The following is a 19,004-nucleotide window of genomic DNA, read 5'->3' as shown; positions in this document are numbered from 1 at the left end:
CCCGGCTCCGCTCAGGTGTCCGGCTGGGGCTGTCAGGAGTTGCTACCGCCGGCGCAGCTCGCGCGCTCCAGTCCCGCGTTGCCTTGGGAAGGAAAAGGCAAAACCAGGAGCCGCTGAGCCTGAGCCTCCGGTGCCGCTGCTCCCGCTGCAAAGCACTCTTCCTTTTTGCCTTTCCCTTCCCGAGGCAACGCGGGACTGGAGCCGCGCGAGCCGCGCCGGTGGTAGCAACTCCTGACTCAGGGGCCTCCGAGGGGAGGGGAAGGAGGAGAAGAGGGTGGGGAAGGGTGGGGGGCGATTCCCAAAAATCTTGTGCTGACCCGGCCCGTCTGTCAAATTTTAAGTCAATGCGGCCCCGAGCCAAAAGTTTGCCCACCCCTGATTTAGCCTCTTAACAAATGTAATGAAATGTTATCACATGCTGGGAAACCAAACCTAGTTTAAAGACACAGAAACAGCCAAAACTCTACAATCTCTTACCTCCTCCACCACCACCACCTCTGTGGTCCACAAGCTGCATCAGTTTTGGATTGATGGCTTGATTGGCTTCTTCTAGAACTTTTATTAACTCTCTAGCCTGTTTCAGATTTCCTGGTGTGAAGAATGTGTAGGCAGTGCCTTTGTTGGTACTACGGGCAGTACGGCCAATTCTATGCACATAATCCTCTGAACTGTTTGGATAGTCATAGTTTATCACAAACTTCACATCTTCCACATCTTGTAAGGCAATCAAAGCAGAGTGAGGAATTGAGGAGCAGTGGAGGAAGGATGTGCCAACAGAAGGTGGGGAGCACAAATGCAAGTGACAGTAACAAGAGAAAAGAAAAAAGTTAGTATTTGTAAAATACAAAGACAATATAGACTCTTCCTAACAGAGCAAAAGGCTAAACTAAGATAATTGTGCACAAAAAGGAGTTTGTGCACAGAAAGCAAATATCGAATCAAAGCAGTTCATGATTCCTCGCAAATTCATCCATCTTTTGCTGCATGCATGTCACGAACACACACACGCACCCACACACACACAAATTGTCATCTTTGAAACCTTGTCTTATATAATTCAGGCAATTTTGCTCCACAACAGCATTTCAAAAAGAACAAACTGCTGTTTTTGTTACAAATGCAGCAAATCAGAGTGAGCAAGAGAGAGAACTGCTGAATACTTTAACTCTGTTAGGAGAAGTCTACAAAAACTAGCAACACAAGATCACTTACCTCTTCCTGATATCCAAAAGATACCTCAAGATAGCCAGTTTGGGTAAATAGATAACTAGCTTATTTTAATCTTCCTTTTAAAAATACACACTAACATTTGATCACACCACCATTTTCATTTTAGAGAAAATTTTAGCATATTGTTTACAGTGTAACCTGAACAAAGAGAACCCAGATGCAAACATTTAAAGTCATAAACATCTGAGTTTTCAGAAATGAGGACAGAAAAACAAGTAAATGTTAGTGTACTGTTTTGATAAAAAAAAACTGACAAACAAAAGCAGTATTACATTAAAATTAACCCATTAAAAATCTGCATTTTACAAAGAATATTCAAAATATATCCAAGATAAAACACAGATTGACTTTTTCTTTTAAAAAAATGAGAAACATTCCCTGTTTTGTTACCAGACCGATGCACACTCCCTCCTCCTGTGGGAAATCGCTGCAGCCGATCCCGTCTCTTTGCCTTTTATTTTTGGCGGCCTCCTTTCGAAAACTCCGCCCTCTGACACGGGACCACTGGAGCGTGGGGAGCATGCATCAAGGGTCCATGGCAGCGAGAAGTCCCCACACACGCTCTCTGTGAACTGGCTTAGATGCTTCTCTGTAGCCTATTTGGCCGTCAAGCGCCTGAGAACCTGGGTTCACGTAAATGTTTCAGGTCCTCCAACACTTTTTGTCCCTTCACAGGACTTAAAGGGGCCAAAATTGCAGATGCAAAAAATTACATCCAACAGGTCAGGCTGCATCTATTGCCCAGACTGCATCAATTTCGAATAAAAGGAAGGGGGTGGGAGGGAGAGCAAAAATGGAAGTGGGTTGTAGCAGTGGCAAAGAGATGTTTATGTCTGTTTCTTATTACAGCAAGGGGGGGCTCCTCAATCTTTCCAGACTCCAAAGTCCTGAATCACACCAAAAAGTGAGAAGGCAGATTTCACAGGGGGCAGCGCGAGTCTCCCAACTAGGGTCCTTGGTGAAAAGGGCTTGTGTTAAGATAAGGACAGGGCAGCACACCATGTGCATTCACATCTTCATAGCTAGGGCTTCACTGGAGTCTGACAAACAGCAGATTATGGACCTCAATCAATCCCATTATGTACATCCATTAGCAAAATGGTCACAATGAATACCGGGGAGCATTTGCTTATTAGGAAATACAGACATTGTCAACAATGAAGGTACTGGGGAATCGATTTTGCCAGAAAATCCATGGAAGGACAGCAAGGAGAGCAAAGAGAAGGCGGGGCCAATTTTCACCTTCGAATGGCAGTTATGACATCCATATTATATGGCTGGGGACTCAGGGAGAGAACATGCAGTTATAATGCAGGTTTCTTCCTATCTGTCTTGCACTGGCATAAAATTGTGCATAAAATTGTGTTTCTTCCACAGAATTTGTTCATTCTAAAAAGGAATATGACTACCTGGGGATGCTTATCCACTGAGATGCCCCCCAAAGGAATGTCTGATTGTTAATTGGGAGGGGCAGAAACTAGCAAACTCGATCATCTAGAAAGCTGCTTCGACCACCAATGTAGATATGTCCCCAGACCTGCACTGAGTGATCGGCAGCTGATATCAAAGTTTCTGTTAAAGAAAACAAACAAAAAGAAATTTAATGATTTGACTTTAACAGAGTGAAGTGTAACCAATTTTTTTAATGAACAGTGCAGAGGGAAATCTTCTGCCCTGGGGATGATTCACAAACAAGCCATTATGGGGCACTCAACTTACCTGGAAGGAGTTTTCTGAGACCAATGTTCATTTGAGTAGAAGGAAAAACCCTGGTGACTCAGCCAAAAAGCGCGCGCCCCTGTTCTATGTTTTAGGTAGAAGCCTTCACTTTCCAGGAACTTGGAGGAATTCGTCCAGAGATTTGCCAGTTAGATATTGTATTTTTATGAAGTAGCAAACTCTGGGCCCCAAAACAAGCCAAGATATTATTCGTAACAAGAAACAGACCCTGATACCTTTTCCCCACAGCCTAAGTCAAGTGGAGAAGGCAGAACGGGGAGACTGTTTTCTTCCAACAGTATCCAAATGAGTTGTTTTGGGGAAATATATGAGGAGAAGGGCTGATTTAAGTGTCTAGGCAAGATGCACAAAGAAGCTACCAGCACACAGTAAGCCTGTTTAAAAACCAAAATGTTGCCAACCAAAATATTGTCCTTTTGTTTTGTTTTAAAAAACTAGCCTCACCCCTTCTCCTAACAGGCCCAAGTTCTACCTGCATAGGTCCAGACATGACCCCAGAACACAAGAGACTGAAACCACATGAACTAGAGTAGTATTGGGGTAATTTTGGAGATGGCATGGGAGAATGGATTTTATGTGAGGAAAAGACTAGCAACTTGTCATTTTTCAGAAATGCTAACGTAGTGTGTCTTTTCAGCATTTTCAAGAATAGCTTTTAACTGATCCTCTATTTAAAGTACATCTGAAATATTTGAGAAATTACTTTTAATAAAAGATTGATTGAGTCTACTGAACCAGGCATTAACTGAAAACCTTTTAGGAAAGTCTTTTTAAAGTTTTTCAAGTATCTACAACCCCATTTAAATTTACTTTCTGAATGTACTAGAAGTAGAGATTTGAACATTAAATATAAAGAGCAATGGAATTGTTTGCTTAAACATCCAGATGAAAATACTGAAAGGCTGACGGATTTTCCTTATAACCCTCCCCTTAAGAGTTTTTACTATAACCTCAACAATCCAATTGAGGAAGAAAAGTGAAAAAGAATGTGTAAAAAAGCAAAATATGCTCACACATATAAATCTATGTATTGTGATACTGAAGTGGGCCGGTTATAATGTGCAATTACATTAGTAATGCATTTGGGCAAAAAAGGATTGTTAAAGAGATGCTTGTTCTACCATCTGGTAATTCTGAATAACAATGGAATGAATACTGTTCAGTCCTAGCCACCCAGCCACAAAGCTGGAATTAAAGATGGGGTATAGTGGAAGAATTGGATTGAGTAATTGGACGTCTCTTCTCCCCATTGGCGATCGATTAGTCATGCCTAGGCCTTGCTGCAGACCAAAGCCTGTTCATTAGGAGCAGGAAGAGATTTTGAATATGAAAGAAAAAGAAGATCAATGTTAAAAAGGCATTTCATATATGAGAAAGTCACGCTTTAAAATTCTTTGGGGAAAAAAATGTCAATCTAAAGAAATGACAGGCAGGAAGCTCATGTGTACAAACCTAGCCCACGAGATGCAACATCCGTGGCAATGAGGATAGGAGCCTTTCCAGAACGAAATTCTGAAAGAAAAAAAAAACCAATTTTGATCTCTGTTTCATAAAAACACCATTTTAAAAACTGTTTTAGTATTCATGTTTACATTATGCAATAAAAATGTACATAGCAGCTGGTTGAAGAAACCAGAGCATTCTGACAATTCTCTGGGTAAACGAAACAATCTTTTTTCTACAACTCACCATTAAGCACCCAATCTCGTTCAGGCTGACTTTTGTCTCCATGAATACACATAGCTGGCCAACTGTAACAAAGAGTTTTAAGCATTCTCAGCTATCACATATTCAAAAAAATATGAACCTTTTTACCGATTAATAATATAAATTAATATAAATATTTTAAAACCTCAATTTAAACATTTGGGGGATTAAATCTAAAGATGTCTCATAAAGATTCATTTTTGTGAGTTGCATTGTCATTTGCGTAATTCTGGGTGTAAAGTCTATTCAATTAGGACGAATCCTTAACACAAAATTTGCCCAGGCTATCCAGAGTTTATTAAACCAAAGACTACTAAACCAAGTGTTCACTGTAATTTTCAAGAATTTTAAAGAAAACCTTTTGGTTTGGAATGTGCAAAATTTTGATTTAGAAATCAAAACAAAAAACTGAGAAATTACTTTTCAAAACAATACCATGCTTCTGAAGCAAGTGATGCTTTTTCATACATAGAAACAGGTTTTTCTGAATGAAGACAGAAATCCGTATTTTTACTTTCTCTGCACTGGAGGAATTTTTTAACCAATTCAAGTAACTTAACTAAACAAAAGCTAATAAATGTGCAGAACACTTTTGGGGATAGAGTATATTAAATGATTACATCTTAGGGTAACATCAAAAAACTTTTGGGAATCATGTCATGTTCTTTGCTTATATTGTCAAATTATAATCTTTGTTATTTCAGAAATACCATAATTTTCTATTTATCATCTTTTAAATGTTATTTTCTTGCATATGTTAAGAAGTCCACATCCTCTCAAATTAATGGTATTAAACTGGTACTATTTGTGCCCCCCAAATTACAACAGCAACTGGGATTGGAATTTCCATCTCTATGCAGCTGTGAAGTGACATCATGTGATTGCATTGCTTACGGACAACAACCCAGCAGTCCTAGTTGCTGTTAACTGAATCCCACCAATTGTTAGGCAAGGAGACACCCCAATCCAAGCCATTCCCAGCTTGGTAAGTCCTAGTCTTGGCAAGATAAGGGACTTTCTTCTCAACTCTCCTTCCCACCATCTTTGTCCTTTTGGCCACCCTGCCCAACAGCATTCCTCAGTGGTGTTACCATCATTGGGACTGAAGCTTCAGCAGTCTCAGTGGGCCACCACTGCCTCTGGATCTCTATTTTAGCCCCTGGACCTTCACTCCTATGTGCCATTGTTTAGGGTGGCTAAAAGGGCAAGAGATTGGGGGAGGGGGAATAAGCAAGCATGGGAATTGAAGCACTCCTGCGGTTGTAAATGTGGGTGTCCTGCCAAGTGCCTGAGTTCTGATATTGCAATTGCAGGGAAATGTAACAGCCACAACTTCAGGGACCAGATGTAAGTACCACTCATTCACTGCTGCCATAACTTCAAATTGTCGCTGAAGGAATTGTTGCAATGAATGGACTATCTTTTTTTCTTTTTATCATTTATATTATCATGAGCTATAAGAACCTTGTAACATCTATTGGTATTTTAAATGAACCATGGCATTCTATGACAACTTTTCAAGTAGTCAGTCTCATCTACGCTTTCTTAGGATTTAATTATAACTCACTAAAACCTCTTTACTATAACATGGCGAGGGGGTGCAAAATTAATCTGTCTTTCCCAATTTAACACTGTTAAAATCAAACCTTACCCATCTCTACGCATCCTTCGTGTTAAGTCATCACATCGCCGTTTTGTTTCCACAAAGATAATAGTCTTATTCTCTTTTTCAGCCATAATTTCTTCCATCAGCTGTATTAATCTTTTAAACAAATACAAACAACATACTGTTTCATTCTTTTCCTGTATATTCTATTCTGTGCACCCTACAATTAATGAATTACTGTAATTGGCTACAATGCTGAAAAGGGTGAATCAAAGCTTCCCTCCACCTGAACTTAGGTGTGTGGTTTGAACTACTTCTAAAATATCAAAGCAGATAGCACTGACTTGTTTTCTTAGAGCAGGGGTGGGCAAACTACGGCCCGCGGGCCACATCCGGCCCGTTGGTCTGTCCAATCCGGCCCGCCCCTGAAAAAAAATTGCTGGGTGTGGCGTATTGCCCTGTGCCGCGTGGCCCCCAAAGCTGCAAAACAGTGCGGAGCGCTCTCGGGTAGGAAAGAAAAGAACTTTGCAAAGGCCTTGGCTGGGAGTTCGAAATCACCTTCGAGTGCGACCTCTCCAAGGTGAGTCCCCGCCGATCCCCTTTTTTTCCGGGCTTCCAGGCTTAAACTTTGCAAAGGCAAAGTTAGCAGGCTGGAGCGTCTTCCCGCCAAGGAGTGGGAAGGGTTCCGCCCGGCGGGTGGGTGGGCTGCTTAAACTTTGCTCAGGCAGCTCTTTAAAAGCCTGCTCCCAGCACTCGAGCAACTTCCCAGCAACTTTTGGCTTCCTTTTTCCTCGCGGGCGCCGCGCCTGGCCCCGAGCCGTGCGGCGGAGGGGAAACCCAGAGCGCCGCCGGTCGCCTCCTCCAAGCAGCCCGCCCGCTGGGCGAACCCTTCCCGCTCCTCGGTGGGAAGATGCTCCCGCCTGCAAACTTTGCCTGTGCAAAGTTTAAGCCTCAAGCCGGAAACCCGAGCAACTTCACAGCAACTTGCGGCTTCCTTTTTCTCGCGGGCGCTCGCGCCTGGCCCCAAGCCGCACGGCGGAGGGGAAGCCCGGCGGGCGGGCGGGCTGCTTGGAGGAGGCTCCGGGCTTCCTCCGCCAGGCGCGGCGCCTGCGAGTTAAAGAAGCCGAAAGTTGCTGGGAAGTTGCTCGGCTTTCCGGGCTTCCAGGCTTAAACTTTGCAAAGGTAACATTTGCAGGCTGGAGCGTCTTCCCGCCGAGGAGTGGGAGGGTTCCGCCCGGCGGGCGGGCTGCTTAAACTTTGCTCGGGTGGCACTTTAAAAGCCTGCTCCCAGCACCCGAGCAACTTCCCAGCAACTTTCGGCTTCCTTTAACTCGCGGGCGCTCGCGCCTGGCCCCGAGCCGCGCAGCAGAGGGGAAGTCCGGCGGGCGGGCGGGCTGCTTGAGGAGGACACCGGCGGTGCTCCGGCAGCAGCAACAGGCAGTTCCACCCGGCTCCGCTCAGGTGTCCGGCTGGGCTGTCAGGAGTTGCACCGGCGCAGCTCGCGCGCTCCAGTCCGCGTTGCCTTGGGAAGGAAAAGGCAAAACCAGGAGCCGCTGAGCCTGAGCCTCCGGTGCCGCTGCTCCCGTTGCAAAGCACTCTTCCTTTTTGCCTTTCCCTTCCCGAGGCAACGCGGGACTGGAGCCGCGCGAGCCGCGCCGGTGGTAGCAACTCCTGACTCAGGGGCCTCCGAGGGGAGGGGAAGGAGGAGAAGAGGGTGGGGAAGGGTGGGGGCGATTCCCAAAAATCTTGTGCTGACCCGGCCCGTCTGTCAAATTTTAAGTCAATGCGGCCCCGAGCCAAAAAGTTTGCCCACCCCTGTCTTAGAGGCTTTTAAATACAGTTAAGATTTTAAAAAGTCAGAATAAAATATTAAAAAGATTTTATAAAATTTGCTAAGTCTGTTTGTGTAACTAAATCATCACAGCTCATATAAAAATGCTAAAATGATTTTACAGCTAGTCCTCAACTTATGACCATTCATTTAAAGACCATTTAAAGTCTAGTTAGAGTGGCCTCAGAAAGGGTACTTGACAGCACTTCCAGTCATCATAAAGTCTCTCTCTCTCACACACACATACACACACAATCTGTGATCACATGATTGCGATCTTGGTGCCTGACAACCTGTTTGCACTTATCAAAGTTATCAAATACCTCACAATAATGTGATGGCTATTTACAATCTTCTCTGCTGGCCTTCCAAGAAAAATCAATGTGGAAGCCAGTGGGGAATGATGCAAGCCTAAATTTTGGGGGCTGACTGACTAAGTTGCCTACTGAGGGAAACTGAACTTTTCTGGCAGGACGGAAAAACAGATCCCAAAAGTCCAAGCTCCATTCTTGCAACTGCCCAAGCAGTTCCTTCTACTCATGAGGGAAACTGAACTGGGCCAGCTGCTTTTAGTCCATGTGTTTAACAATCTGGGAATTGCTTAATGACCATAACCTGGAGATTATGGTTGTTGAGGAAAACAATCACGTGGGTATCCTGCTTAACAACTTATTTGTTCAACAACAAAGATTCCAGTCCTAATTGTGGTCATAAGTTGAGGACTACTTGGAAACAAGATAAAATCTGAAGGTAACATAACAACATCCATACTTATGATCCTTCTCGTTCTCCATGCACACATCCACTATCTGCAGGATATTATGATTGGCGCTCAGCTCTAAGTTCCCCACATTGATCTGGACATAATCATGCAGGAAGTCCTCAGCCAGCTGGCGCACCTCCTTTGGCCAAGTGGCACTCCACATGAGTGTTTGTCTGTCAGGCTGAAAAAAGACATGTGTTATCTCAACAGTAATCTTTAAATGAGAAGTCAAGAAGAAACCTAAACTATATTAAGAAATACTGACCCGTATTTGATCAACAATTTTACGAATCTGAGGTTCAAAACCCATATCCAGCATTCTATCAGCTTCATCCAATACAAGATATGTACAGCGGCGAAGATTAGTTTTCCCTGCTTCCAGGAAATCAATCAGACGGCCAGGTGTAGCAATACAAATTTCAACACCTTCCAAAGAACAGAGCAGGATAGAGAAAGAGAGTTCAAAAAGTCAGACAATAATCTAACTGTCATTTACAGGACTGTAGAAATACATGGACCATTTCATGAACATAGTGTGCAACTTCAGTTTATACTACTAAATAGACTGTAACAATTCTTATATTTTGACAAAAACAATTTATTTAATGAAAATAAAATACCATTTTCCATATCCCGGCTCCTTTTTTAAGAAGTTTTTTTTAAAAAAAGAAACTCACTAGAGTTGGACATGCGTGTGTTTTATGCATACATATGCGCAGATATTCCCAAGCAAGCACATTAAACTCCAGATAATTGATTAATCACCCCAAGCTTGTTTTATTCCATCTTATTCCAATACAAAATTGCCATTAGTCATATTAATAGTGACTTTAATAAAGGAAGATCATTACAATTACCCTATAATATATAAGTCTATCATAGTTACCTCTTTCTAAGTCTCTAATCTGGGGGCCTTTGGGTGCTCCTCCATATATACAGGTACTCTTCAGTCTTGAACATTTACCATAATCATCAGCTACTTGTTGGACTTGTTGGGCCAGTTCTCGGGTAGGAGCTAAAACTAAACACTGGGAAGAAACCATCCATAACACTGAGTGATATACTTAATTTTTTGTGCTTAAACTTCAGAACCAGAGCTTACAAAACTGCCATCTCCAATTAGATAAATAAGACCCATAGGCAGCCTGTAAACATACACATCAATAACAACAACTCTACTCAGAACTGCCTATAACATCTATATTCAGTCATTACCTTCACAGCTCTTGGGTCCTTGGTTAGGACTTGAACTGTTAAGCTTTTACCAGCCCCAGATCGTGAACCGAAGATTAAATATTTAACAATAATAACAACAACTGTGATTCTACAAACAACCACCCTACTTGGAACAGCTTATATCCTCCGACGCAACCTTAACAGTTCCTAGGTCCTTGGTTAGGACTCGAGCTGCTGAGCTACCAACCAGCCCCAAAGGCTGTGAATCTCACTAAAGATTAATAAATAATAATAATAATAATAATAATAATAATAATAATAATAATAATAATAATAATAATACTCACAATTGGACCATCTCCCCTTTCCAAGTATGGTTGGTGGTTTATATGAACAATTGCAGGTAGCAAATACTGAAAAAGAAGAGAAACATATTTCAGTTGTGACAGCTAATTAAGGTGATAACTAACTAGTTGTTTTAAATCACTGTACATCCATTCCTATATTCTCAAGAAATCAGCAAGACGACATTAGAAGTTAAACATAAAATTAAACAAGATGTGGAGCAAGCATGGCAATAGTAAGCATACAATTTCAATTAAAAATTCAGTTTATAGCTTCCTCCAGTTTAAGTCTCAGAGGGATATACTAAAAACAGAGTAGAAAGAGTAATAATGCACTAGTGTCCCAACTGGATAATTTTAAAGCTCCTTGTTACTGAAGAAGCTGCACTGGTTATACGTGATCATGTAAACTTGTCCATTTATTTATTAGAAATAATCACTTAATGACTACAATTAGGACTAAAGTCTTGCTTGCTGAGTGAAGCAGAAGTTAAGCAAGACACTGTGACTTCACTCAATGACCGTGATCCCAGCAGTCCCCATTGTGGTCATAAAGTTGTCTCATGGGTCATTCAGCGAATGGAATCCCTTTCCATGACTATGGAAGTGCAGATTGGGGTGGGTGGGTTAGTTTAGTGCCTGTAGCAGATGCAGATTTTAAAATCCTTTTTCCCACCTCCGTGGGGCTCTCCATGGAGGCAAAAAGGGTTGTTTTGGGGTTCTGTGTATGTTTGAAGTTTAGCTGCGGAGGTTCAAGCAGACATAGGAGTTTGGGGTTTTTCCCAACCTCTGCAGAAAACTTTTGAGGGGGATGAAAAGAAACAGGCCCCAGTCTCCGTGTCTGCTTGGAGCTTGGCTGTTGAAATCCAAGTATGTAGATCCCCATATCCTTGTCTCACTAAAACTCTTTGCACGGGGCAAGGAGAGGAAGACTCCCAAGCTCCATGCTTGCTTGGATTTCAGATGCAAAGATTCAAGCAGGTACTAAAACAGGGAGCTCTTTCAGCCAGTCCCCAGACACGAGAGCAGACAGCAGCTGCAGCTTGCAACGTTCTCTGCTCGCTCCCCATTGATCTTCTGGGGAAGCTGACAAAGATTGCAAATGTCCATCACTTGATCACAGAACACTGGCAACCGATGCAAACAGACTGCCAAAGCACCCATTGTGATCATATGACTGCAGGTGGTGGGCATGGTGTAACATTTTGTAATGTCCAAAAGTGCTTTGTAGGCCATAAAGCACCCTTTCTAACATTGTCTTGATTTTGAATTGTCATTAAGTGAACATTACCTGAATATTCAGGGAGATGGTATCTGATCCTTCAGCCCAAAGAAATAAAAACAAACTAAAAGGATTGATAGGATTTGAGCTGCTACTATGGCTAATAGTGTAGCAATTATGATGAATGACATGAGCCACGTAAATATCTTCCTTATGGTACCTTTTCCCCCCCAATTCATCCACTATCATCATACACCAAAAGATCATGTATTCATGAGAAATGAATGAGTGCTGTCTCCATCACTAGAAATGCATGTGATGATACATTTCATATGCACAACATTCCCAAGACTAGCTTCTCCCATGTATCTTTCAATGGTCTAAAAGTGATTTACTACTAAAAAAAAGTATGTAAATAAATAAATTTTATTATATGAAAATACAAGCAGATGCAAGCCTTCATATTTGTTTTTTTTATAGATATAACCTATTTTTTTAATAAAAATTAAAATATAAAACTCTAGATAAATGAATGCAAACTATTTTCATATTAAGCCTTGATTCCCTTTGGGATTGATAATGGTTTTTTTGTGCTCTATCTTGCACTGCACTTTTCAGTTTAACTTTTAGTGGCTCAGATCTGTATCTGTGTAATTTCTGTTCCAATCGGTACTTTTCAGAATGCATTTAGTAGATGCAGATTTTAAAATCCTTTTTCCCACCTCCATGGGGCCACTAAGACAGTACAAATTATAAAAATCATATGATTGTCATGCAAGTTATTAATTGCAAGTAGCAGAATAACTTAGATAAAAATTACTTTTGAAACTAAGTTAAATAAAATAGTAGAAACATACATAGCCAATGAAATTTATACCTGGTTGTTGTTGTTTTTTTAGAAAAACTGGCTTGCTTATAGTAATAATCTAAATGTAGGCTGTACTTGATGAGAGAAACTAGCTATCTCATTCTCTCTTATTTTGTTGCTGGTGCCCCAGGGGATTCATTTGAAAAACAATCAACAACTTAGCTTTTCTAGGATATATTTTTCTAGGAATTATTTTTCCTATCCAAATGCTTTCCTGTGAAGATTTTTTATAAATATTTTTAGAAATCACACTTTTGGCAAAGTTCTGAAAACTGGCTGGCTAGTAGTAGGTATCTACTATCACCCCACCTAGTGATACAGCCCTGGGATGCAAACTACAGAGCCAACAACTGACCACAAATTTCCATTGTTTCCTAGAGTTGGAACCCCAAATGACTAAAACTCCAAAATGTACTGGAAGCCCAAACAAAAGCCCTTGTTCCAAACTTTAAAAAATTATCTTTTTCATTTTGTTCATGAATTAATTACATTACCTGAATAAAATACAATAAAAATACTTTTACAGATCCATAGACAAAAGAAAATTTAAAGAAACTGAAAAATACATACTGCCAATGTTTTCCCAGAGCCCGTCTGTGCAATGCCCACCATATCACGCCCACTAAGGGCCAAGGGAAAGCCCTGACACTGAATTGGAGTTGGTTCAGTAAAATGCTGGTCGATCAAGACATCCATTACATATTCTAAAAAATTAACAGATAAAAATACACAAATGAATTTATATTGCAAATGCTATGTAAGTAAATCTTGTACTGAAATTAATTTAGATTATAGCATTAATTTCAAAAACTATTTCCCCAAATCTCTATGTCATTAAGCTCAATTTTCCAGAACTAAATACATCCAGACAAATAATGCTATTTAACATGCCCACCCATCCTCCCACGCTGTTGTTTTAGGGGTAACAGAATACTCACGTGGAAAGTTACACTGATGAAAGGCAAATACTGGCTTGGGGCAACCATCTGACCCTCTTATAGTAATCTCTTTCTTTCTTCTCAACTCCTCAACTTCATACTATTTAGAGTGAAAATTGCAAGTAAAGTGTGAAAAACAGAAATTGTAGTGTTCTTTTATTATTATTAGCAATCACTGAATATGAATTTTCATTCCTTTTACTTCAAGTAATCACCATCTCTTTGTATTCTCCATAAAGAATCTAAAGTATTGTTCTAGCAATTCTTTTGACAATTACTCTCCTGTTATTGACTTCATTTTCAGAAGCTTATCAAAATGTATAATGAAATACAGGTTGGAATAAAAAAAAGAAAATATTCAAAACATTCTCCATTTCATGCATTTATTCAATGTAACTTCTAGCAATATAACCTTTATATGCAGATGAACATGTACACACATTACTCTGTTTTTCCAAAAGTGCTTTTTCTGGACTTTGTTTTTTCTTTGAAGATGTTTCACTTCTCATCCAAGAAGCTTCTTCACGTCATCACAGATGAGAAGTGAAATGACTTCAAAGAAAAAATAGAAAGTCCAGTTGCCTCTTGAAAAAGCACCTTTCGGACAACCATGACCTGGATGACTGAGAAGTCTATGTCTCCATAGACATTATTCTGTTTTCTTTCAAATTTACCATCCAAAGGATTTTAAGTAATTCTACAACAAAAACTTTAAACAAGCTAGGTATATTTCATATACTCTTTAACATGAAAAGTGAACTACGATTTCCAAAGTAATAAACTAATAAAACATATCAGTTAACAAATAAAGATGTACTATTTTTGACCAGTGGTGGGATTCAATTTTTTTTACTACTGGTTCTGTGGGCATGGCTTGGTGGGCATGGCAGGGGAAGGATACTGTAAAATCTCCAGTAAGAGGTGGTATTTGCTGGTTCTCCAAACTACTCAAAATTTCCGCTACCAGTTCTCCAGAACTGGTCAGAACCTGCTGAATACCACCTCTGGTTTTGACCTGTAATAAATTAGTAGAGCAAATTGTTTTCTCTGCAGATGCGTTCACTGAAGATGATGCATCTGATTAGAAATATTTTTATTTATATAGTTGGGTAAACATTCTGAAATGGAAAAAATGAATCCAAAATTTAATGTAAGTGTCCCAACTCAAAATGGCCTTTTTCCAACTACACCTATGTATTTTGAACTTGGAATATTTCTCCTTTGGCCAAAGCAACACTACAAACTATCCTGCAAGTTAGGAAATAGCAGTTAGGAAAAAAGGAAGACAGTTGGAGATTCAGTTAAAAAAAATCACTCCATAGCCATCCTCAAATGAAATGTATTTTTTTTAAAATACAGAAAATATGGATCAGAACAGGTAGATTTGGGCTGCAAAAATTATTTTGCAGCATGATAATTTCATATGCACAACATTCCCAAGACTTTAGCTTCTCCCATGTATATTTCAATGATCTAAAAGTGATTTACTACTTAAAAAGTATGTAAATAAATAAATTTTATTATATATATGAAAATACAAGCAAATGCAAGCCTTCATATTTGTTTTTTTATAACCTATTTTTAATAAAAATTATAATATAAAACTCTAGATAATCTAGATATGTATTTTGAACTTGGAATACTTCTCCTTTGGCCAAAACAACACTAGAAACTATCCTGCAAGTTAGGAAATCTCAGCTAGGATAAATGGAAGACATTTGGAGATTCAGTTGAACAAAATCACTCCACAGCCATCCTCAAATGAAATGTATTTTTACAGAAAATATGGATAAGAACAGGACTGTAGATTTGGGCTGCAAAAAAATTGCAACATTTCTTTTCTGCCATCTAGTGGCATCCAAATGTTTACATCCTTTGCTTTACAATCCCAGATCAGAACTAAATTGACAAAATAAATAATAGAAAATTTCATTACGATAATGGTTGCAATTCTAATCATCTTCATTGCTACAGCATTTGGAGATATTAAAACTGAAGTAGTTGAACAAGACAAAGGTGAAAGAAAAAACAGAACTTACAGGACTGAGTCTTGCTACTTCCGGATGTTCAACATAAAAGTTTTTCTCAAATTTGGGTAATTCATTCAAGTCCCACTTCTTCTTACGCAAACGCTCTCCTGGATTTCCAAATTTTTTAGGAGGCAGAGGGCTACCAAACCTTAAAGGATTAGACAGAAATAATTACTTTTTATTTTCTCTAGTTGATTAATCTGGAATAGCATTATTTTATGAAGATTAAAAGTGTCATTAAATTTATGTTGAAAAACATCAATAGCAATGGTAATGTTTATTCTATATAATATGCCATATCTGAATTAAACCATGCTTAATTTAGATCCTCTGAAAGAAATGGGGAAAAAAATCACTCATGGCTGAAAAATTATATTCATTTCATTGAATATGCATGACCAAGTCTGGATTCAATAAAATTTATATATAGTAAATGAGCAAAAAGTATCACAAAGTGTTTTGGATAATATTAAGACAATGGATTAAACAAATTTATAAGAGACTGGAAGCAGTTTTTAGATTTTCTACACCTTAAATACAATGACAGATGGTTAACAAAGGGATTTGAAAATTAGTTTTAACTTTGGAGTAATCTGTTGTTTCTGTGTGTGTATATGTACATATACTGGGTCAATTTAATTATTAGTTTTCCACATCAGGGATATTTATTTATATAATATAGAATTTCTGTTAAATACAGATGGGAAAATTTATGGCTATTTTGTAAACCAGTTATTTAAGGGAAAGAAATATATTACATTTTGATGTATCTTTTCAGCATTCAACCAGGGTTAATTTTTTTAATGTTTAATGTTAGATGTATTTGGGCTTTTTTTTTCTCTTTAAGATGTTAGTGTTGGACATGTGTTAATCTGTTTATTTTTCTTTTTTGCTTTTCTTTGTTTTGTATTTTATCTTTGGCAATAAAAGAATAAACATACTTGAACATGAAAATATGAAGAAATGTATTGTGTATAACATTCTCCAATGGAAATGACAAAACAGGGCAAGTTTTACATAAAAATATAGAAGAAAAATGTAACTCTTTAATCAATATTCTTTCTACTTTAAGAGTAACAAATTACAAAAAAAAATACATCAGAATACAGTTTTAATTGCAACATTAACATCAATAAGGCCACAAAGAAACTAAGGGCAGGAAACCAAGCATTTTAATCAATACAAAATCTACTATCTTCAATAAGCACATTGGAATGTGGAAATGATCTTAGAGAAAGGGGGGAAAGATGTTGCCTTGGAAACAATCAGAGAAGAAAGACAAAAGGTCCCAGTGGCTTAACAGTCAAAAGAGAAAGAAACTTAGAAAGAATCTGCCATTAATAGATCAAGCAGTTAAAGTGACAGCAGGGAAGCTTTGTACTTTTAGACTTGCAAGATTCTGTTAATGTAACCTTAAGATAGATTTAGCTCTCATTTAGTTGTTTCCTGTCTGGTTTACCCAGGAAGACTTAGTGAGGTCTGTTCTCATATATTGCTAAAAACAGTGAGAAGTATACAGTATATTAATGCACATAGTTAACCTTGCATTTGTAAACTACAGTAGTAACATACTTCTCAAAAATTACATTGTAGTGCTCACACACCCTTCTGTACTTCTGGAAAGTATTAGGATTTTCTGGTTCTTCACTTGAAGACAGGAGAGTATTATTCTCAACTAGTTTGACTTTGACCATTAAGGTACTAAGTTATTCTCTTTATTTTAAGAATAGATTACACCATGTAATAATTAATAAGCAATTTGATTCCTGCTCTTGTGAGTTACAGTAAAAGCACACCTTCTTTTGAGAGCACTAATCTATACGATTAATGATTTCTGCATAAATATAATTAGGATTGCTTTAGTAGAGCACTTCCATTCAGTATGAGATTAACTTTATCAGTCACACTATTATCAAAAAACATATCCCATATTTAAAGATTTGTTAAAATCTTTACCTCAGAATCACCAGCTACAATAAACATCTCTCAAAATAATAATGTAGCTTCTCATATTGTATAGAACTAATCCCTGGGCCTGCCCAGTAAAATATCAATGATTCATAATTTCCTCCTAATTAAATAACAATCCAAACTATGTTTACTTGCAAGTTTTAACTTATTTCATCAGAACTGATAGGTACACTTTTAAAGGGGTTGTAAAAACAGTTTTTCAGCCAAGAGTTGCAAAGTTAGGATGCCACAATGTTGGGAAGGGTGCTGATTTTCCATCTGGCTTTTGATTTAAATGAGTGCAGATTTTTATTATAACCATTGTATTGCATTTTATAAGTCTCCCACTCTTCCACTAGCGCAGGTAAAATTTGGAAGTAGGCAGTATAAGACCATTCTTAACAATTTGACAAGAATATAGACAGAAGCAAAGAAAAATCCGATTAAAATATTTCTTATTTTTAGATTATGCCAACGCAGCCACTCGGATTTCGGCAGTAATTATTATATTAGGCCTATTCACCAGGAGATAAAGAAAAACGAGGTGTGCTGGATCAGAAGATAAGTGACAATATAACCTTTGAGGGTTAGAGTCCCTGGTGAATCAATTACTAGTGTATAGTAACGGCATGGAAGCCCTCTGCTCAAAGGAAAGAAAATGCAAAATCTCTCCGTGGGGCGCCTAGTCCTTCCAAAGCCCAGCACTTCCCCCCCATCTCCGTCTCTTCCTAGGCCGACATTAATCTGGCACCTCCCAGTCAAACGTTCACCTCCATATTGTGACGCCATCTTTCAGCTACCCGCATAAAATTTTCTGGCTTAACCTTAGAAATACGGGGAGGGGGAAAGAAAAGCAACCCGGAGAGTGAACCTTTTTTTTTTCCTTACGAGAAAAGGTCCCGTTGTTAAAGTGCTCTTTTCCCCACGACGTAAAAGCCCAAACCCTACAAACCGGCGGCCTTCATCCATTACATCTGCTCTCTCCGCAGTCTATACTATTGTGCTGATTAATTAAGGAGTCGCCGGCGAGTTCTGAGGAACTTGCTCCCAACTTCGACCGTTTCCCATTTCGACAAAATGGCAGAACCCCACCCCTCTTCTCGGTGTCCTTCAAACGCTTTAATTACCACGAGAAAGGCAGAAATTTAGCACGGCCAGCCCTCAGGCACCGCTGGCTGTACCCGGAGTATTTCTGCCTGCCACGCAGCAGAAGGAACACTAAAGGGCGAGACGAGGGGAGGGCAGAGATACGACAAAACCCTTGAAAGAAGCCCGATTCCCTCATTCACATCGTCCTTACCCGCCGCGGTCGCGATCGCGGCCTCGGTCACCGAAGCCTCGCATTCTTCCAAGCAGGAAAAGGGACCCCTGTGCTCGACTTATGTGAAAGATAGCGCTGAGAGGCCAACCGCGCCTACTCTGAACTTTACTGCTGCCTTGTGGCTATAAAAACAACTCCCGGATTTAATTTTCCTATCTAGACGGCCGACAGGATTGGTTTTCTGGAGCCTCTGAGAGCCGAGTCGCGCCAGGAACTGCTTGGCGCTGGTTAAGAAGCAAACCAGCCTTTCTTCTCCGGCTTCCAGACACAAAATGGCC

The 19,004-nt window shown here is 39.5% G+C and overlaps 1 protein-coding gene across 1 annotated transcript in view; it reads right to left on the bottom strand.

The window, feature by feature from the left end:
- DDX17 (DEAD-box helicase 17) overlaps window positions 1–19,004 on the bottom strand; it is a 23,895-nt gene extending 4,891 nt beyond the window's left edge. Inside the window, exons 1-12 of the mRNA XM_087968311.1 lie at window positions 18,706–19,004; window positions 15,465–15,603; window positions 13,426–13,525; window positions 13,058–13,191; window positions 10,401–10,466; window positions 9,764–9,905; window positions 9,143–9,303; window positions 8,886–9,058; window positions 6,329–6,439; window positions 4,660–4,721; window positions 4,423–4,482; window positions 478–714 (exon numbers count right to left, since the gene is read on the bottom strand). Of these exons, the coding sequence (XP_087824437.1) occupies window positions 478–714; window positions 4,423–4,482; window positions 4,660–4,721; window positions 6,329–6,439; window positions 8,886–9,058; window positions 9,143–9,303; window positions 9,764–9,905; window positions 10,401–10,466; window positions 13,058–13,191; window positions 13,426–13,525; window positions 15,465–15,603; window positions 18,706–18,749 (1,429 nt within the window). The 5' untranslated portion in view covers window positions 18,750–19,004. The remainder of the gene's footprint in view (window positions 1–477; window positions 715–4,422; window positions 4,483–4,659; window positions 4,722–6,328; window positions 6,440–8,885; window positions 9,059–9,142; window positions 9,304–9,763; window positions 9,906–10,400; window positions 10,467–13,057; window positions 13,192–13,425; window positions 13,526–15,464; window positions 15,604–18,705) is intronic.

This window comes from Notechis scutatus, chromosome 6 (genome assembly GCF_049901735.1).
Source record: "Notechis scutatus isolate UNSWTSFEM ecotype Mainland chromosome 6, rNotScu1.2, whole genome shotgun sequence".
NCBI lineage: Eukaryota > Metazoa > Chordata > Lepidosauria > Squamata > Elapidae > Notechis > Notechis scutatus.
Note: the sequence above shows the minus strand (reverse complement) of the source record. Positions and strands in the feature narration are given on the sequence as shown.